Consider the following 22,703-nt stretch of genomic DNA (forward strand, 5'->3'; position numbering starts at 1 on the left):
AGTTACATGGAAATGATTTTCTTGTGTATATGGGCTCTAATTCTAATTCCATTTGCCTACTTTATCTTATGTATGACTAAAAAAAATTAAATATAAAAACAAGGGGGGACAAAAAAGATTTAATTTAAATGGAAACCTGCAGAGTGACAGTGCTGTGTTAACACGGAACATTCGGAGAGCAGTGCCAATGTGTTACTTTATACAGTGAAGTCGTTATTGATTTTTCTATCAGACAGAGTGCTTAGGACATTAAATCTCCAAAGTTACGAAGAAGAACAGTTTGACCAAAATCTTCACTCTCCGCACTCCTCAGTAGCATGTGTGAAAATGATTCATAGCTTCACGGTAGCGTGACACCAGATGGGAACAGTGTTTGGTGGTGGTGTGTTTATCAAATTTTATTACACTCCTTATCAGAAAAGGTAATGCTAAACCCTGATTCCCATTACTTCTCAATATTTTATTTAACATAAGAACAGGGGAGCAGGAGCACTCCATTGTGAAGTGTGGCTACCGAATAAAATCTATAGAATATCCTTTCATAGTCTTAGTGTGATTTTTTAAAAAATATTTTAAATAAAAGCTAAACACGCCTTGCATTAAACTGTACAAAACCATATATTAGAATGCCCACAGAGAACACAGAATTGGCCACTAATAGAATAATATGCGATTGAGCTTTATTGGCCCCCTCGGCAAATACCTCTTCGTTCTTTTAGTGAGATTTCAAAAACGGCTTCCCAGGTTACAGCCGAGCTGTAGATTCTATCCTGGGCCGGATTCATCTCCATGGCTGCTGGCTGCCACCAGAATTTTGCAAGAGGACAATAAGCCCCTCCAACCGGTTTTGTCAAACTGAGTTTATCAGAGTATTATATAGTATAGGGTGATTTGCACTGTGTGGTGTTATGTAGATTTAAATTGAAAAATTGCGCACACTTGTTTTGTTTTATTTTTTGGCAATATTTAACTTAATACATTCTGGCTGACTTAGCTAATGGGAGTCTGAATACATGATCCTCTGTCACTTTCCAGTTGTGAATTTGCTAGATTCTGTGCAGGAGTTTATCCCATGTGTACGAATGTTTCCGCTGCAGGCCATGTAATATCAGGGTTTTGTTTTTCTCCCCTCTCTAATTCCGCACGTCTGTGCTCTGCAGCAAGTGTTTATCCCAAGGACGAAATGGCAATTTCACAGAGTACAGAGAAGCAGGCACAAATGTCATGTCCCTCTTTCTATCTGCAAACTGTGAAACGTTGCTAGCCAGCTGTGCATTACCCACTGACGTGAAGAATGACAAGCACTACTTCAAACTGTAGTCTGTCCAACTGTGCGTTCACATCCATTGTGCGCTGTCTCTGGGGGCTTCCGGTGGGCTTATTGAACAGCGTGCTGGGAGCTTCCCATTTCAGTGCCCCATAGCCGAGTTATATGGCGTAAAATACACAGGACCGTTCTGTGGGCGCACACCTGTGCAGTTTGTAAAATAAGTGGGTTCCTGCAGTTTAATTCTTTCATAATTTATCTTGTAGGCGAACAACTTTCTCTAAGTGACGTACGGATACCAGATCTTTTATACTGCTTCAGAAACTGAAGAGATGCATTTTGTTTTCAATGGGTTTTCTTTTTATTCATTGCATGCACGTCCATCATACTTTTTTAGTTGGTTTTTTTTTTTAATCTCATCCGAACATCCGCTTGTTGTCGGATTGTATTTATTTTAGCAGTTGCTTCTCCTTCCATTGTGTTACGAGGGCTGAGACGCTGTGTGCACCATAAAGGTGATGAAAAGTGATTAAAGGGAACACTGTAGCGTTAGAATACAAAACGCTGAGGTGCGTCAATCTGATGCTTTCTCATAGACAATCTGACTAAAAGAAAACACACACACAATATTTTTGGGACAACAGTTTCCCAATTATGGCTCGACATTACTTGTGCTTAGAAATGCTCAACTATTGAAGACTTGTCACCCCCCGGCCAGCTTGAATCAGTCTGCCCATTCCCATATTTCACAGAGCATTTACACCCACAGAAGACCAGCTGTTAGAAAGGGTTAAACTCAGCTTATTTCCAGCTCTCCACAGGTCTGCAGGCGCTGCCCCTGCCCCCGCAGAACCTGTGTGCAGGGGAATTGTTTCTTGTGGCCCTGCCCCCGCAGAACCTGTGTGCAGGGGAATTGTTTCTTGTGGCCCTGCCCCCGCAGAACCTGTGTGCAGGGGAATTGTTTCTTGTGGCCCTGCCCCCGCAGAACCTGTGTGCAGGGGGAATTGTTTCTTGTGGCCCTGCCCCCGCAGAACCTGTGTGCAGGGGGAATTGTTTCTTGTGGCCCTGCCCCCGCAGAACCTGTGTGCAGGGGGAATTGTTTCTTGTGGCCCTGCCCCCGCAGAACCTGTGTGCAAGGGGAATTGTTTCTTGTGGCCCTGCCCCCGCAGAACCTGTGTGCAAGGGGAATTGTTTCTTGTGGCCCTGCCCCCGCAGAACCTGTGTGCAAGGGGAATTGTTTCTTGTGGCCCTGCCCCCGCAGAACCTGTATGCAGGGGGAATTGTTTCTTGTGGCCCTGCCCCCGATCCGCCTCTTTGGCTGACATCATTAGAATTGATGATCTCAGCCAATCCACTTTTACTCTGTTATGTAAGTGCCTCTAGTGGTTCTGTCATACTGATGGCCACTAGAAGCAGGTTAACCCTGCCATGTAGACAGCAGGGTTGAAAGTGTTGGCACTGAGATTAATTGATCTGGGTGCCTATAGTCTTCCTTTATCTGTGAGGTGATGTTGGTGTCAGATGTGGTAGTTGGAGTATTACAAAAGCAGAAGATCTTGTGGGATTTGCATATAACTGTATCTAGAGTTTAAAAGGGCACTACAGTCACCAGAACAAGTACAGCTTATTGTATTTGTTCTGGTGAGTAGAATCATTCCCTTCAGGCTTTTTGCTGTAAACACTGTCTTTTAAGAGATAATGTAGTGTTAACATTACAGCCTAGTGATACCTCCACTGGCCACTCCTCAGATGGCTGCTAGAGGTGCTTCCTGGGGCAGTGCTGCATATTGTGACTGACATTCAGTGTCTCCACCCTCTGCCTGCAGACACTGAACTTTCCTCATAGAGATTCATTGATTCAATTCATCTCTATGAGAAGATGCTGATTGGCCAGGGTGATATTTGGTTCCGCTTCCTCCCGCCTTCTTGATGATCTCCACTAATCCATTGCTTTCCCTGTGGGAAAGCATTGGATTGGCTGTGATAATCAATTCTAATAATGTCCCTGTGGGAAAGCATTGGATTGGCTGTGATAATCAATTCTAATGTCAGAGGCGGATCGGGGGCAGGGCCAGCGCCTGCAGACCTGTGGAGAGCTGGAAGGTGAGTTTGATCCTTTCTAAGTGGGTAAACACCCAAGTTTGTGTTCCTGACCCTATAGTGTGACATTACATCCAGTGCGCTGGTCTTTTGTGGGTGTAAATGCTCTGTGTTAGGACAAAACGTTACTGCAGTCATTTTACGTTTTCTAGACGTGTGAGCGGAAAGTCATCTACCTTGGACTTGATGAAGAGGCCTTCTACTGATTGAAGCTTAGACCATCATTCCTATTAATCATTAATTATCCATTACAGCCGTTTGGTTAAAGTAGGGAATTCTTCATTCATTGTAAAGCCATTCATTGTCCCCTACTATTGACCTGCACTCTCCCCCTCGTTTAGAAGGTCCAGACTTTATTACTGTTTGATTCCCACTACCAACTTGTGTTTTATAGTACTGTCTGGGGTATAGAGAAAGGCTTCTATAGGGCTATATATTCTATCATTCATCTCTCAAAAAACCCAAACACATTTGACACCAGCAGTGTGCCCTCCACTGACTGAGTTTGGGTTATTTGCACCAATTTTTGTTTGTGTGTTTTATTAAAATATGTATGTGACACAAGGGTGTGTGTGTGTGTGTGTGTGTGTGTATATATAATTTCACCAAAGGGGAAAAACATTGGAGTACAAAATGTATCGCTTGTACATAGGACAACTTGGTGTAGAGTGTCTCTTTAAGCTACTTTTCCTGGGATGATTGTGTCACTGAAATGTGCTGATTTTTAAAGTAATGTTTGATGCTTTAACTCTCCCCTATATCCTTTTTGCCTCAAGGTACAAATGGCTCAGAAGATAACTTTTCCCACATAAATTAATTCATGGCTTGACAAACGGTTTCATGAATTTTGTCAGCTGCTAATTGATGACATGACACAGATATTATAAAAAAAAAAAATCTGTGCTGTAAGACCTCGACAGAGAGGCGGCTTTTTCCATGTAATGCAGAGATTAACACACCAGCCCACCATTAAAGAGGTAAATGTCCCTTGAAAGTCTGTGACCCTGTGTGCCGATCGTTCCAAACCATTTAAAATACAAACAAATGGTTGTTCAATCCTGCATTGTATCCTGTAAGATTAAACAACCCGTTTAGTGCAATCAGTTTTTCAATCCATAGCGACACTATAAATGTTATCATCTGTCATTAAATGCTACAAGTTATTTATTTTGAGTGTTTAGCGAATTAACAAAATATAAATTATTCTGGTACTTAAGCTGATTGAGTTGAGTCGAAGTGATCTATTTTAAGATCTTCACCCATGAACATTCACTGATATACACACTGGGAAGCTCACTCACAGACCATCTCATTGACAGACACACAAGCACACTGACACACACACACAAGCTCAATGACACACACAGACACAAGGTCACTAAACACAAGCTGAAATCACTGCTACACATACTCATTAGCATGGGGCCGTGGGCTATAGTGGGTAAGTTGGGGATAGTGGCTGTTGTTGGTGCAGTGGAGCGTTTAAGGGTATTCATTTTACAAAAAATGAATGCTTGTCCCTGGCTGTCCAATTATTTGGTTTCCACCCCCAGCAGGTGTGAACTACAATTGCTGCTCCCACCAGCCAGCGCTACATGAGTTATGAGTACCGTCTTAGTAACCATTTTATGTATAGTTGGCTGCGCAGTCACAAAGGTACATTTTAAATACATTAATTATTATTGGTATTTTCACTTTGTTAACCCATTGCAGTAACAGGAAAGGAAGATGATATTTAGATAACTTTCATCTCACAATCTCAATTTGAATAGTCTGTTATTCAGGGAAATTGAAATTTCCCAGGCTCCCGGCTGGGGAGAGCCGGCCCAGGCGTTCCAGGCTCCTGGCTGGGGAGAGCCGGCCCAGGCGGTCCAGGCTCCCGGCTGGTGAGAGCCGGCCCAGGCGGTCCAGGCTCCCGGCTGGGGAGAGCCGGCCCAGGCGGTCCAGGCTCCCGGCTGGGGAGAGCCGGCCCAGGCGGTCCAGGCTCCCGGCTGGGGAGAGCCGACCCAGGCGGTCCAGGCTCCCGGCTGGGGAGAGCCGGCCCAGGCGGTCCAGGCTCCCGGCTGGGGAGAGGCGGCCCAGGCTCCCAGCTGAAATGTTATGGAGGCCGGTAGCAGTGCCTGGCAGACCGTTCTATACCTTTTTGACTGCTTATAATGGGGGGCACTCCTAGCAGTATAGCCACTACAGAATACTTGGAGTGTTACTTTAAGGCCTATTGTCTCTCAGTTGTGTCCCATAATGTAAAATACTGTCACCTGGGCTGTGCTTTGTCTAGTTCTTGGATGTGGGCTTGGGGAGAGGTAACATGGAAGTGGAAAGCAGGCTTCCCAACGCTTTTGGAGAGACCAAGGAATTGTCCCCTTTTATTCAGTAAATCGGGGCCTTTGGAGCCATTTATTTGCTCAACTATTGCTGGTGTTCTGAGTGCATGAAAGTTACCAGGCCACCTTTTTGGATTTATTAACTTCCCTAAAGAATAATTGCCCTCTAAAATTTGTTACATAAACCTTTTCATCAAATTTTGCACAAGCCAAGTCAATATGCAATTATGGTTTAAAATATCACTTTTGAAAAATTTTTTTGTTAATGTTACATACTTCTGAAAAACAACTTTTGCTCGGCAACTATATATCAAACAAGTGACTTACTGCAGATGACGTTCATCCAGTCTGCAGACAGAATACATTGTCCTACATTTGTGCAACAAGTACATTCAGCTGTAGACTTTGTTATTTTACCAACACCGCTAACAAGATTGTGCTTTAAAGCTTCTCAGGACATGACCGTTCCTCATTCAGCCACCCCAGTAAATGTTGTTAAAGCACTTAATGGAGTGAGTATTGCATTTACCTCCACTGCAATTTCACGTTCAGGGTAAACTCATCCCCCCCATCATGCCTGGCAGCTACAGGGAGCTTGGCACATGGGGGGTTAAACTTGTTTACTTTGATTCTGTAGTCTCTAGGAGTTTATCCATTAATGTATAGCAGCCGTACTCTGACCCATTAAGCGCCACCCCTCTATAACATAAAGGGTTAAGGAACCTGATCTGCACGGTGGGATTACTGTAAGCGTTTTTGAAAAGCATTTCATTGCCTGTCTGGGGAAGGTGAATCTCTGTGGTCTAGTGGTGTTTGGTGCCAGTATTACAGATCTCCCATCCAATGCAAACAGATGTCTTTTGGGAGGTGGGATGTTGGATCACCCACTAGATTTAGATATAATGTCACTTTCTGCTGGACCGAAAACTAGTCACGCACGTTTTACAATAACTTGCAAACTTTTACATTTAGTTTAATTTTTGATTAGTTGACCTGCAAACCGAGGTGTTTAATATTCCTGCCTGCTCTGAGCCTCTTTGGTCAGGTACCATTATACTGCGACCCAATCAGATTAATTATTTCTACTTTCTTCCCTGCAGAGAGCAACCCATTTTTAGCACCAGAGCCCACGTCTTCCAGATAGATCCGAACACAAAGAAGAACTGGGTTCCTACCAGCAAACATGCCGTGACTGTGTCCTATTTCTATGATAGCACAAGGAATGTCTATAGAATAATCAGTCTGGATGGATCGAAGGTAGGTCGGTTCATCGACATTCTGTCCTATTTATTGTACTCAGTTTGTTTTACACTTAATTTTTTTTATCCAGTAAAACGCTACAAGTACCATTGGACTTAAATAAAATGTAACCTTTTATAATGTAAACCAAGGGTGGCAAAGCATTATGGGAGTTGTGTTACTAGAACATCTGGGAATCTGCCTTTTAGTTACCTTTAACCTCTACCGTAAACTGTACGGGGACCTTGTTTTTAGGTCCTGGATAAATAAATGTATTGTTACAATGGAAACAAATCCTTACAGTATTTCTCTGATTAATAGACATTATCAATGGTTTTAGATATGTGTGTGTGTGTCTGTGTTTATATTTGTGTCTGTTTGTATGTATATATAAAATATGATTCTTGCTTAATGTTCTGTACACTTTATGCGTGCCTCTCTCAGTACCGTTATTCCCAGCGTGCCTCTCTCAGTACCGTTATTCCCAGCGTGCCTCTCTCGGTGCCGTTATTCCCAGCGTGCCTCTCTCGGTGCCGTTATTCCCAGCGTGCCTCTCTCGGTTCCGTTATTCCCAGCGTGCCTCTCTCGGTGCCGTTATTCCCAGCGTGCCTCTCTCGGTGCCGTTATTCCCAGCGTGCCTCTCTCGGTGCCGTTATTCCCAGCGTGCCTCTCTCGGTGCCGTTATTCCCAGCGTGCCTCTCTCGGTGCCGTTATTCCCAGCGTGCCTCTCTCGGTGCCGTTATTCCCAGCGTGCCTCTCTCGGTGCCGTTATTCCCAGCGTGCCTCTCTCGGTGCCGTTATTCCCAGCGTGCCTCTCTCGGTGCCGTTATTCCCAGCGTGCCTCTCTCGGTGCCGTTATTCCCAGCGTGCCTCTCTCGGTGCCGTTATTCCCAGCGTGCCTCTCGGTGCCGTTATTCTCGTCGTGCCGTTATTCCCGTCGTGCCTCTCTGTGCCGTTATTCCCGTCGTGCCTCTCTGTGCCGTTATTCCCAGCGTGCCTCTCTGTGCCGTTATTCCCAGCGTGCCTCTCTGTGCCGTTATTCCCGTCGTGCCTCTCTCGGTGCCGTTATTCCCGTCGTGCCTCTCTCGGTGCCGTTATTCCCGTCGTGCCTCTCTCGGTGCCGTTATTCCCGTCGTGCCTCTCTCGGTGCCGTTATTCCCGTCGTGCCTCTCTCGGTGCCGTTATTCCCGTCGTGCCTCTCTCGGTGCCGTTATTCCCGTCGTGCCTCTCTCGGTGCCGTTATTCCCGTCGTGCCTCTCGGCACGGCCCAGGTAACTTGGCAAACTACGGAATCTGTTGGCGCTCTATAAATGGCGATAATAATAATAACTATACAAAATTCTCATGGGACGGCACCAGGGCATTCCTTGCACCATAACCACTATAGAGCAGCAGGCTGTTATGGTGCTTTTAAGCTCTTACATTGCAAACTATAACTTTTTTTATTTCCATGACATTCGGATTTTATCAGCAGATTGTCTGCCTTTCCAGTGCAGATGTTGCAGTGTTTCTGTAATTATGGTTTTCCTTCATATGAATGAAATGTGCTTATCAGTTCAGTCTTTAATGTGTTTTAGCGAAAAATAGAGAGTGTTCCCTGTAAGGCAAAAGATTGCAGGAATCAAAGTTTCCACTTTCATCTGCTTTTTATATTTCAGTTAATGTTGTATTTCCACCTTCAGTATTCACAGAGATTGAAACGTGTGCTTGTGTTTTATTTATTCCTTGCGGAATACGAACCCAGATGTGAAGAGGTTTCCTGTACACGTACTGTAGGCATCAGGTCCTTTCACTGCACTTTGTGGCTTTCATAACATTGCAAGTAGGCCATTATAAACCTCATTTATTTATTATTTTTCTCTTTAGCTGTTTATTTGTAAGTGTCATGATCTCACACACTGTGACACAACTATTCAGTGTTCCTGTTTCCATTGCAAACCTCCCAAGTGTCTCTATTTAGGTGGGACAGTCCCCATTTTGAGTGTGTAACAGAGCTTCATAGCAATAAAAAAAATGTATTGTGATTAAGTTGTTATGGTGCTCAGAGGGTCCTTCAGACTTCATGTGAAAAGTGTTCTTATTTTAGAAAAAAATATTTTTTTTTGCAAGAAGTTCAGATTTCAACTGGTCCTCTAACTTCCTGGTCCGTTTAGCTCAATGGTACTAAACTCAAGAGGCAGCAATTGCCCAGAGCACCTGCCTTGCAAAGATTTCTCATTGAGCTGCATTGGGAAGTCTGTGATTGGACAGCTACAGAAAGTCTGGGCGGGGTTAGAAGAGGTGGGCTTGTAAAGGCTGCAGACACATTTTACAAGCTGATTTTAGACAAACTGCCAATGCAAATAATGCTTAATTAAATGTATGCAAGTTTTCATTTGGGATAAATCTACGGTTATTTTTTCTTTTTTTTGGATTTGGGCAGTGGAGAGTCCCTTTAAGTTAAAATATATCTTCCTGTTGGTGTCATGTCTTTTATAACTCCCTGTGACAAAATGGCTTTTGTCACTGGGTCTGCATGTGACAAACTGCCCTGCCCCCCTATCTCTTGGAGGAGCCGGATTGCTAGCCTCTTACCCTGGGATGCTGGCCCGTTAAGTCATGGGGTCTTAAGGCACTTGGGACAGAGCCCTCTGTCTCTGGATCACATCATTCGCCTTACTTGCTTGGATTGTACATTTCCCCTGTTACACTCGTATGTGGGTTCGTGCAGTTTAACTTCCATTACAGCTGGTGAACTTAAACTTTACTCGACGTTATTGAGAACTGTGTTCGTGGGATCTGAGCGCTATTCGCCTATAATATGCGCTCAGATCCAAGCTATCTGGGGGTGTGTGGAACATGGGGACTTTGTTCAGCGAAACATGAGTTATTGATTTTAATACAGTTTTGTTAAAAGGTAAAAAGCACATGTTTCTCTCTGCCCGGAGATAATTAGGTTCTCTGCAACCACTTAAGTTAATTATCTCCAGGATAGAGAGGAGGGGTTACACTCTTCCTGTGGGTGTGTATAAGAATTGTACTGTATACTGATTGGTTCTGCATATTTTGTTACATTCTTCCACAAGGTTCCATGTGGGAGTTCCCTTGCTGGGAGACCATCATAAAAGGGCTGATTTTGGCCATCAATAAACACATTCGTTTTACCCCTTCATGAAGTCTCGACTCATGTTTGGGGAATTGGGAGCTATAATCACTACTTCACTCTTTTCAGTTTGGATTTCGGGAGACGCTACAAGGATCAGCGCTGCACGGATAGCAGGATCCTTTACACTCCCTTTTAGTTTGGATGGCTCTAAACTAATGTTCGCAATATGAATCAGGGTGTTGTAGTAGGCATTTAAATTTCGCTATTGTCTGTGGTGTCTGCTTCATTATCCGGGACACTTGCAAAGTGACATCAAACTATCACATAGTCTCCTCCATGCTTGACTTTTCAGTCACGATTTGTCTGTCCTAATTCGCTGGAAAAAAACACACCAAAACATAGAACATTTATCATTGAAATCAAATAGCTCTACCCCCTGTATACAAAGCATCTTATAGATCTGTTACAGTAACTACTGCTGTAGAAAACGCAAACCTGGTAATTTGACGCTGGATTGTGGGACCATCTTTTCAGATTGTACTTTGCCATTTACTCAGCGAGTGGCACGTTTTCTAAACCTGTGGTATTGGCAGATTGTACTTTGCCATTTACTCAGCGAGTGGCACGTTTTCTAAACCTGTGGTATTGGCAGATTGTACTTTGCCATTTACTCAGCGAGTGGCACGCTTTCTAAACCTGTGGTATTGGCAGATTGTACTTTGCCATTTACTCAGCGAGTGGCACGTTTTCTAAACCTGTGGCATTGGCAGATTGTACTTTGCCATTTACTCAGCGAGTGGCACGTTTTCTAAACCTGTGGTATTGGCAGATTGTACTTTGCCATTTACTCAGCGAGTGGCACGTTTTCTAAACCTGTGGTATTGGCAGATTGTACTTTGCCATTTACTCAGCGAGTGGCACGCTTTCTAAACCTGTGGTATTGGCAGATTGTACTTTGCCATTTACTCAGCGAGTGGCACGTTTTCTAAACCTGTGGCATTGGCAGATTGTACTTTGCCATTTACTCAGTGAGTGGCACGTTTTCTAAACCTGTGACATTGGCAGATTGTACTTTGCCATTTACTCAGCGAGTGGCACGCTTTCTAAACCTGTGGTATTGGCAGATTGTACTTTGCCATTTACTCAGTGAGTGGCACGTTTTCTAAACCTGTGGCATTGGCAGATTGTACTTTGCCATTTACTCAGCGAGTGGCACGTTTTCTAAACCTGTGGCATTGGCAGATTGTACTTTGCCATTTACTCAGCGAGTGGCACGTTTTCTAAACCTGTGGTATTGGCAGATTGTACTTTGCCATTTACTCAGCGAGTGGCACGTTTTCTAAACCTGTGGTATTGGCAGATTGTACTTTGCCATTTACTCAGCGAGTGGCACGTTTTCTAAACCTGTGGTATTGGCAGATTGTACTTTGCCATTTACTCAGCGAGTGGCACGCTTTCTAAACCTGTGGCATTGGCATATTGTACTTTGCCATTTACTCAGCGAGTGGCACGCTTTCTAAACCTGTGGTATTGGCAGATTGTACTTTGCCATTTACTCAGTGAGTGGCACGCTTTCTAAACCTGTGGTATTGGCAGATTGTACTTTGCCATTTACTCAGCGAGTGGCACGCTTTCTAAACCTGTGGTATTGGCAGATTGTACTTTGCCATTTACTCAGTGAGTGGCACGTTTTCTAAACCTGTGGCATTGGCAGATTGTACTTTGCCATTTACTCAGCGAGTGGCACGCTTTCTAAACCTGTGGTATTGGCAGATTGTACTTTGCCATTTACTCAGCGAGTGGCACGCTTTCTAAACCTGTGACATTGGCAGATTGTACTTTGCCATTTACTCAGCGAGTGGCACGTTTTCTAAACCTGTGGCATTGGCAGATTGTACTTTGCCATTTACTCAGAGAGTGGCACGTTTTCTAAACCTGTGGCATTGGCAATATAGCTTCATGTTTTAGAAGCACCATCAGGGACTGGGAGGTAAGTGCTCTTTATAAGACCTGCTGTTGGCCGCCTTTAAGAGATATTGTGATGGCATCGCTGATTTGTCAATTTGTCCTGTGTCCATGGTACAGAGCTCAAATCCAAAACTGCCTTTAAGTATGAAGCAAAGATCATTTCAATATACAAGTTGGATCATTTGTAACTTCATTTTTTTCTTTTTTTTTTTTTTCCTGAAATTTCTGGCAGGCAATAATAAATAGCACCATCAGTCCAAACATGACATTCACTAAAACATCGCAGAAGTTTGGGCAATGGGCCGACAGCCGGGCAAATACAGTCTATGGCCTGGGATTCTCCTCTGAACATCATCTCACAAAAGTGAGTATAGACCCAAAAATCATAGCATGTGGAACAATGAGAGAGACTGCATACGGAGCATTTAACCTGGCTGAGGGTGATGGGAGAATTGCAATAATATATGTTGTAAGAATATGTAAGTTTTAAATCTCCCACTGCCCCACAGTCCTTTTGTCTTCCGTACTTGGTAAAATATTATTATTTTAAGACCCAGGATAACAAAGTGTGAACGTTTTTCTGAGATTCAGCAATCAGTGGTGGACCTCACTTTCCCATCTCCAGCCTAGACTATGCTAAACCTCTCTAACATAGCAGAATACTTGGGAGTTAACAAACCGTACAGAGTGTCGGAGTCTGACATACCTGCATACAGTCCTGAATATAGCAAGACAGTTCATTTTGCGTAGCCATCTCACTATCCTGTATGTATTATATTTATTTATTTTTTTAGAAATTAATGTATTATTTTTTCTGCTTCTGAGAGTGCCAAAGAAAAGTCCCCATACAGTGCAAGTATATTATTAAAATCATTTTTTTTTTTTTCTAGGGCACTGTAACGTTACAAGAGTAGTTTGATATGAGAATAGATGCCCCAACATGCATAGTTATGGTAAACAATATTAAAACTTGTGCACAGATCAACTGCAATGGAAGATCTGATTTGGAGTCCCCCACACACATTAGGTGCACTGTGTAGGTTAGATTACAGTCAGTTATACAGGGTTTTTACAGTGACTATATTTAGACCACCACGTGGACAATTATCAGACCACCCAAACAGATTTTTTTGGATTGGGATTCTAAGGAACCAAATATTTCTGCTGTGCGTAAGTCTAGTTGGGTCACAGTTAGTATTATATAGTGGGTTTATATTACTAAAGGGACACTCCAGGCCCTTGTGATGTGTTGGCATAATAGCTTTTTGGTATGAGAGAGACATCTAATGCCCTTGAGATGATCTCATCATATATTGTGTTTTCCTTCAAACATTGATGATTTGATTAATGCATGAAAAAACCTTCCCATGCCCTTTCCTGTACTAAAAACTAAAGTCTTGTTTAGTATAATTTCTGCAATGCTGTCGTTACTCAAAGCCTTAAAGAGTAACTGCAAGCATCATAAACATACAGCTTGCTGTATAGCCCACTGTACTAACGATACCAGGGATACTGCAACCCTGTTGGCCAGTAATGGGGCAAGCCATATTCCAGCAGTTCGCCCTCTTGCCTGGGTTCCCTCTGGATGCTGAGGGTCTTCGAGATCTGGCTTCAGCAGAGCTGGAGAAACCAGGAAGTCTACTGACCAGCCATTTGTTGGCTGAGAGTGTCAGCTGACCGCTCTCTGCCAATTATGTCAATTCTGGGAATATTTCTCTGCACAGAAATGCAGTTAGTCAGCCATGACTTCTTGGTCGAGTCTGGCTAATGACACCACTATGATGAGGTGAAGTTACACCACCGTCAGCAAAAGGCTAAACTTTGTATGTGCAGAATCCAGGCACCATCACCACTTCAAATCACTGAAGTGTGAACCCTCCTGGTCTTTTCAGCACAAGGACAATTAGTTTTTACATACTGGTCCACTAACTTGGACTTGGGCTCCACTACAAACACAAGATAACCCTTAACATGCCACCATATGGGAAATCCAGAACAGACACCATATTCAGCGTCACCACATTCAGATGATGAAAATTTGTTTGGTGTATTCCTCGGATAGCGAGCTTGTGTTCCCAGGTGATCTTCAGGTTTGTGTGATAAGGAGTTTACTTCTAAACAGCCTTTTCTTCAAGACGTCTCCATTTTATACCAGACACCTCTGAAGTTCAGCCCCCTCATAGCCGTTCTCCGTGGTGTTATTTTGCAATGCTGGACAAAGTACACCATTCAGCCAAGACTTGCCCTTTTATATTTCCATTAGTTTTTTTTTTTTTTTTCCATATAAACAAGCTTGCAGTCCAGAGCAGTGGAGTATAAAGAATTGTTATCAAATGGCAATAACTTGGAGAAACCTAGAATCCACACTGGAGACGATGTGCCCAGACAGGACCAATGAAATATACAAAGAGCTGGAAGAAACCAGACTAGTTGAATATATTGCTGGAAATCATTATACATATACTATAATAGCTGTACAAACTGAAGAAATAGTAGTAATAGTAGATAGATAGAATAAATAGAATCACATCTAATTCTAAGTGCAATCTTGCCTTAATGGCTCACCTCTATATATGTCTCTCTAAAGGATACCCTTATCCTACTATATACAACACAGGCAACTGTCTAGTGACTTTATTAGGGCTATGTGCAGGGTCAAGACCAGTGGCTTATGAATCTGTTCTGTAGGTCAATCGTCATGCAACTGACGTGGGTGTCCAAGACCCTCGGTCCCTTGGGGAATAACCTGTGGCTACTGCTAGTCTTTGCGTGTTAAGTAACTTGTAGATATGCAGACTGTATCATACTGGATTCCCCCTGACAACTAAGTGGGGGACAGCATATGCATAATAGCTGAAGTGAAGCTATCTTAACCGCTGTGGAGGACTGTTATATACCTCTCAAAGCTAAAGCCAGATAGTAGTAACTCTAATATGTAGAGGTTACAAACGTCAATCAAAAGCTGAAGAAAGCACACAGTGGAAAAAATGAGCCCAAATAAGGGCTTATTTGGGCTCATTTTTTCCACTGTGTGCTTTCTTCACTAGGTTATCTATCACTATGTGCAGGCAACCAACATTCTAAGTATGGTTCTGCACATAGAGGCACCCTAATCTCTATCTTTCACCTCTATCTCTCCCCTGACGGTCACAACGTGTATGCCGATTTTGAATAACTATGTATGTCTATTAGCCGATTTTGAATAACTATGTATGTCTATTAGCTGTCGATTTGCGGTTTTAATCTCTACATATTAGAGTTACAACTATCTGGCTTTAGCTTTGAGAGGTATCTAACAGCCCTCCACAGCGGTCAAGATAGTTTCACTACGGATACTATTCATATGCTGTCCCCCACCTATTAGTCAGGGGGCTTCCAGCATTATACAGTCTGTATGCATATCTATTAGCTTTTGATTGACGTTTGTAATCTCTACATATTAGAGTTACTACTATCTGGCTTTAGCTTTGAGAGGTATATAACAGCCCCAGGACATTTCTGGAGTGTCCATCAAGGTGTATATTTCCACCAACGAGACGGTCCCAATTTCTGGGCCCATCCTCACAGGTGGAAATTCCTCTGTATAGATGTGCCCAGACAGCTTCTACATTACAGATCTGATGGACTGCACGATCTCGGGAAAACGTTCTCATTCCAATTGAAGATAAACGCCATCATCAGATGTTAATAATCATGTCCCTTCTCAGGATTACCCAGAGCTTTCCCACATGAAAAATGAAACATAACTCCTTCTTTAATTCAGCTTATTATAATTATTAGAATACTTTTAGGAGTGCTGTACAGTTTGTTCAAAGTATCCTTTCATTTTTCTCGTTTCCTATCTTACTTTTTTATTGCATTCCTTCTTTTCACTGTCGCTTTCCTTTTACCTTTCTCTCACTCCCTTCTACCTTTTGATGTTTTAAGATGTATACTAATGTTTAGAAACATAGAAACATAGAATGTGACGGCAGATCAGAACCATTCGGCCCATCTAGTCTGCCCAGTTTTCTAAATACTTTCATTAGTCCCTGGCCTTATCTTATAGTTACCAATAGTTACCTCTACCACTTCAGCTGGAAGGCTATTCCATGCATCCACTACCCTCTCAGTAAAGTAATACTTCCTGATATTATTTTTAAACCTTTGTCCCTCTAATTTTAGACTATGTCCTCTGGTTGTGGTAGTTTTTCTTCTTTTAAATATAGTCTCCTCCTTTACTGTGTTGATTCCCTTTATGTATTTAAATGTTTCTATCATATCCCCCCTGTCTCGTCTTTTCTTTTATTTCCTGTTTGTTTCTGCTAAACCTGAAAAACAACCTTTATTTAAAAAAAGACAAGCAGAAAACACGTCCACTTAACTATTGTGGGGATTGTAATTCCTATTAAAATCATCTTTCATTTATTCTTACAATTACTTTTTTTTTATAGTGTGTATTTTACATTTTTTTTTATGAATTTTATTTTTTAGTTTGCAGAAAAATTTCAGGAATTTAAAGAAGCTGCTCGATTAGCAAAGGAGAAATCCCAAGAAAAAATGGAACTAACCAGCACCCCATCACAGGTAATGAATCTGATGCTAAATGTTCTGTTTGAATGTTACAAGATGTACGGTTCTGCCACTGCTTGCACGCTAGATGGTTTTATTCAGATTAAAACAAATCCTGCCAAGCAACATGTGCCACTTGTTTCCTGTGTCTGGAGTACTTTAGTGACCGCATTCTATAACCGGATCCATGAAACAGGGTTTTATAGTGACCGCATTCTATAACCGGATCCATGAAACAGGATTTTATAGTGACCGCATTCTATAACCGGATCCATGAAACAGGGTTTTATAGGGACCGCATTCTATAACCGGATCCATGAAACAGGGTTTTATAGTGACCGCATTCTATAACCGGATCCATGAAACAGGGTTTTGTAGTGACCGCATTCTATAACCGGATCCATGAAACAGGGTTTTATAGTGACCGCATTCTATAACCGGATCCATGAAACAGGGTTTTATAGTGACCGCATTCTATAACCGGATCCATGAAACAGGGTTTTATAGTGACCGCATTCTATAACCGGATCCATGAAACAGGGTTTTATAGTGACCGCATTCTATAACCTGATCCATGAAACAGGGTTTTATAGTGACCGCATTCTATAACCTGATCCATGAAACAGGGTTTTATAGTGACCGCATTCTATAACCGGATCCATGAAACAGGGTTTTATAGTGACCGCATTCTATAACTGGATCCATGAAACAGGGTTTTATAGTGACCGCATTCTATAACCTGATCCATGAAACAGGGTTTTATTGTGACCGCATTCTATAACCTGATCCATGAAACAGGGTTTTATAGTGACCGCATTCTATAACATGATCCATGAAACAGGGTTTTATAGTGACCACATTCTATAACCGGATCCATGAAACAGGGTTTTATTGTGACCGCATTCTATAACCGGATCCATGAAACAGGGTTTTATAGTGACCGCATTCTATAACATGATCCATGAAACAGGGTTTTATAGTGACCGCATTCTATAACCGGATCCATGAAACAGGGTTTTATAGTGACCGCATTCTATAACCGGATCCATGAAACAGGGTTTTATAGTGACCGCATTCTATAACCGGATCCATGAAACAGGGTTTTATAGTGACCGCATTCTATAACCGGATCCATGAAACAGGGTTTTATAGTGACCGCATTCTATAACCTGATCCATGAAACAGGGTTTTATAGTGACCGCATTCTATAACCGGATCCATGAAAAACAGGGTTTTTTAGTGACCGCATTCTATAACCGGATCCATGAAACAGGGTTTTATAGTGACCGCATTCTATAACCGGATCCATGAAACAGGGTTTTATAGTGACCGCATTCTATAACCGGATCCATGAAACAGGGTTTTATAGTGACCGCATTCTATAACCGGATCCATGAAACAGGGTTTTATAGTGACCGCATTCTATAACCGGATCCATGAAACAGGGTTTTGTAGTGACCGCATTCTATAACCGGATCCATGAAACAGGGTTTTATAGTGACCGCATTCTATAACCGGATCCATGAAACAGGGTTTTATAGTGACCGCATTCTATAACCTGATCCATGAAACAGGGTTTTATTGTGACCGCATTCTATAACCTGATCCATGAAACGGGGTTTTATTGTGACCGCATTCTATAACCGGATCCATGAATACACACATAGACCCAAGCTGACTGACATACACAAACATACTGACTGAAACATGCTGACACACATTCTATGAAACACTGTGCATTCTCTCTTACTTTCATTGCACTTTGCTTTTCATTCCTGGCCTCTTTACTGCGCCTGGCATACTGACAGACACAGACACATATACGGACACACACACACACACTGACAGGCATACTGACAGGCATACTGACAGGCATACTGACAGGCATACTGACAGGCATACTGACAGGCATACTGACAGGCATACTGACAGGCATACTGACAGGCATACTGACAGACATACTGACAGACATACTGACAGACATACTGACAGACATACTGACAGACATACTGACAGACATACTGACAGACATACTGACAGACATACTGACAGACATACTGACAGACATACTGACAGACATACTGACTCACACACGCTATATTTACACTTAGCCACCCTCCAGGTTCTTACCTTTTTCTAGAGGGTGGTTTCCCTGGGGTCTAGTGGCAGGCTGAGGCAGTTGGGTGTTAGGCACTTGAACTCCTGGCCTGGTCCTCTCCATAAAGACTTCCCCCCTCCCCCCCCCCCCCTCCCGCGCGCTCTAATTTCTCTGTGGGAGGAAGTGACATGCGGCAGTCACTTCCTCCCAGTCGGCTGCAGAACGGAAAGGGATCCGGTCGCACTGTTTAAGCAGCAAAGCGCCCGACCGGGCCCCTGCTGACACATGCCCACCCGGTGGCTCTTAGTGCGTGGGCCTCCTTCCTTTGTGTGCAGCCACACCGATGGGTCCATGGGGCTCAAATACATAGTGGGCGGGGGGGACAGTGACACAGAGAATCTAGAGAATCTATTAATAATATTTATACAGAACTTATTTTATAAACACTGCATGGTTCGACATTTCCTCTAGTCACAGTAATTGCGGGCTAGCTAGTAGAGCAGGACTTTGAGGCCTGGCTAGTGGAGCAGGACTTTGCGGACAGGCTAGTGGAGTAGGACTATGTGGACTGGCTAGTGGAGTAGGACTATGTGGACAGGCTAGTGGAGTAGGACTATGTGGACAGGCTAGTGGAGTAGGACTATGTGGACAGGCTAGTGGAGTAGGACTATGTGGACAGGCTAGTGGAGTAGGACTATGTGGACAGGCTAGTGGAGTAGGACTATGTGGACAGGCTAGTGGAGTAGGACTATGTGGACAGGCTAGTGGAGTAGGACTATGTGGACAGGCTAGTGGAGTAGGACTATGTGGACAGGCTAGTGGAGTAGGACTATGTGGACAGGCTAGTGGAGTAGGACTATGTGGACAGGCTAGTGGAGTAGGACTATGTGGACAGGCTAGTGGAGTAGGACTATGTGGACAGGCTAGTGGAGTAGGACTATGTGGACAGGCTAGTGGAGTAGGACTATGTGGACAGGCTAGTGGAGTAGGACTATGTGGACAGGCTAGTGGAGTAGGACTATGTGGACAGGCTAGTGGAGTAGGACTATGTGGACAGGCTAGTGGAGTAGGACTATGTGGACAGGCTAGTGGAGTAGGACTATGTGGACAGGCTAGTGGAGTAGGACTATGTGGACAGGCTAGTGGAGTAGGACTATGTGGACAGGCTAGTGGAGTAGGACTATGTGGACAGGCTAGTGGAGTAGGACTATGTGGACAGGCTAGTGGAGTAGGACTATGTGGACAGGCTAGTGGAGTAGGACTATGTGGACAGGCTAGTGGAGTAGGACTATGTGGACAGGCTAGTGGAGTAGGACTATGTGGACAGGCTAGTGGAGTAGGACTATGTGGACAGGCTAGTGGAGTAGGACTATGTGGACAGGCTAGTGGAGTAGGACTATGTGGACAGGCTAGTGGAGTAGGACTATGTGGACAGGCTAGTGGAGTAGGACTATGTGGACAGGCTAGTGGAGTAGGACTATGTGGCCTGGCTAGTGGAGTAGGACTATGTGGACAGGCTAGTGGAGTAGGACTATGCGGCCTGGCTAGTGGAGTAGGACTCTGCGGCCTGGCTAGTGGAGTAGGACTCTGCGGCCTGGCTAGTGGAGTAGGACTCTGCGGCCTGGCTAGTGGAGTAGGACTCTGCGGCCTGGCTAGTGGAGTAGGACTCTGCGGCCTGGCTAGTGGAGTAGGACTCTGCGGCCTGGCTAGTGGAGTAGGACTCTGCGGCCTGGCTAGTGGAGTAGGACTCTGCGGCCTGGCTAGTGGAGTAGGACTCTGCGGCCTGGCTAGTGGAGTAGGACTCTGCGGCCTGGCTAGTGGAGTAGGACTCTGCGGCCTGGCTAGTGGAGTAGGACTCTGCGGCCTGGCTAGTGGAGTAGGACTCTGCGGCCTGGCTAGTGGAGTAGGACTCTGCGGCCTGGCTAGTGGAGTAGGACTCTGCGGCCTGGCTAGTGGAGTAGGACTCTGCGGCCTGGCTAGTGGAGTAGGACTCTGCGGCCTGGCTAGTGGAGTAGGACTCTGTGGCCCGGCTAGTGGAGTAGGACTTGTTAATAACTCCTGCTGGAGTTTGAGGCTACCCCATCACTCAATAGTCAGCTCTTCAAACTGCTATATATTGTAGACTAGACTTATCTCTTCCCCTATGCTAATTTTTTCTAATCACGGTTTCTTTTATTGCTAATGATTAGATCACTGGCTCCTCACCTACACATCTATCACAGATTGCAGCCCGAGTGCTTGCAGTATGTTTTCATAATACTCGCCCATGTTGTAATAGTTGTTGTTGCCATGTTAACGTTTTCTTCAACTGCTTTGCTTCTATACTTTCCCTTTAACAGGGAACACCCATCTCTTTGGTTGCCTGCTAGTGTTATCCGTCTAGTTGTTACCAAACTAATGTGACTTTGCACAAAATCACATCTACTACTGAATCTGCAGATGTACTGAATCTGTAGATGTACTTATGCCATTGCTGTCAGGGTACCTTTTGTCTCTACCTCAGAGGAGGTGAGACACTTAGAATTCCACTCTCTCAGAGGGGCTGACTCACTCGTTCCTCGCAGTCCTCTCGGCCGTTTACACGCCGGACGCCTCTGATCCGCCTCCTTTTATGACGCGGCTCTAGTAGCCGACGTCATGACGACTATCCGTTCCGACCTGTCAATCAAGTCCTGAGCACGAATCAGGACTTGTCGGGGGCGTGATCATTTATTTAGAACCAGGGTATAAAATAAGGTTTTGTGTATTGGTTCATTGCCCTGTCGTGGTTCTATCTAGTCTACTCACTCAGCGCTCTTATTTCTATTTGTCTCTTTGGTTCTGACCCGGCTTGTATCATTCTACCCTGCTTACCTCTATTACCATTTTGACCCGGCTTGTCTCTCGTTTACCTGCTCTCTCATTCCCTCGACCTCAGCTTGTCTCTAGACCATTCTTTGCTTACTCCTTACGTTAGTCCGGCCATTCTAAGGTCCGGTATACGTAACTTCTCCTGTTTGTACTCTGCGTGTTGGATCCCTGTCCCGATCCTGACCATTGCTCTGTTAGTTCAATGTTAGACAATGTTTGTCACTCCCTCACTGATTTTTGTCTTTAATCTCATTTTGTATATGCATATGTGTGACACTTTCAAATATATGCATTTTTTTTGTCTTCCTGCCAAAAAAGAACCAGTGACTAAACCTTTCATATAGGAAGGGTCGCTGTCTTCCCTGACAAACGTGGATTTTAGCTCCTGGTTTTCGCCTGTCTCAATGTTTTTTTTTGTAAATATCTTTTTATTTAGAGTTTGGAATTGCATATAGTTTCATGAAACGAAAATAACATTGTGGACACGCAGGTCCTGGTATCAGGGTATCAATTGCATATGTATTCCGGGGTATAGTGGACCCCTTCCGAGATGTCAAGATTCAGCATTGTTGGACTCGCAGGTCCAGTTAGTAAAGAATATGCAACATATATACTGAGGGTACACACTACCCCTATCAACTGTACTTATTTCAACATTAGTGGACTCGCAGGTCCCTTTAGCTTGCATAGGTACGGGGCAGAGCATGTCTCCGGCTTCCCCTTACATTTGCCGTGATTATGGTATTAGCTGACTCGGGGATTTCAGGGATGTGCAGCCGGGGTCTCCCGGTTCACGGGTGGGTGCCCCTCTCTTCGTGATATGGAGGAGAGGGGGTAGAGGAGGGGGGGGGGGATTCTGTTTGTCGGGATCAGCTGATGACTAAAGGTATCTCGGGATGTCGTCCCTGTCTCACGTCTTCAGTCAGTCCCCCTTCCCCGTTATCTCTCTGCGACGTGGGCTCAGTGTATCTCATCAGTGTATCTGCCTCCCCCTAAACTGGTTTGATACGCAGTACTTTTCCCCACCTGGTAATCTACCTCTGCCTGAAGAACCTAGTTTCTCATATTTACTCCTGTCTACCTATGCAATCTAGCATATTCCTTTAACATGGTCTGTGCACGCGTCCTCGTCCCCCGGTTCCCGGGGGGGGGGAGGGGAGCAGGGAGTCAGGTATGTTGGTGGAGGGAGGGGGGGGTCGTGCCTCTGGGTGTGTGTCAAAA

General features: G+C 44.1%; 1 protein-coding gene across 3 annotated transcripts in view; it reads left to right on the forward strand.

Annotated features, from left to right (window-relative positions):
* HOMER1 (homer scaffold protein 1) overlaps positions 1 to 22,703 on the forward strand; it is a 102,812-nt gene that overhangs the window by 16,457 nt on the left and 63,652 nt on the right. For all 3 annotated transcript variants that reach the window (XM_063453581.1, XM_063453582.1, XM_063453583.1), the window contains 3 exons: positions 6,792 to 6,948; positions 12,216 to 12,347; positions 16,457 to 16,549. In XM_063453581.1, coding sequence (XP_063309651.1) covers positions 6,792 to 6,948; positions 12,216 to 12,347; positions 16,457 to 16,549 — 382 coding nt within the window. The remainder of the gene's footprint in view (positions 1 to 6,791; positions 6,949 to 12,215; positions 12,348 to 16,456; positions 16,550 to 22,703) is intronic.

The sequence above is a fragment of the Pelobates fuscus genome, chromosome 5, assembly GCF_036172605.1.
Source record: "Pelobates fuscus isolate aPelFus1 chromosome 5, aPelFus1.pri, whole genome shotgun sequence".
Lineage (NCBI taxonomy): Eukaryota > Metazoa > Chordata > Amphibia > Anura > Pelobatidae > Pelobates > Pelobates fuscus.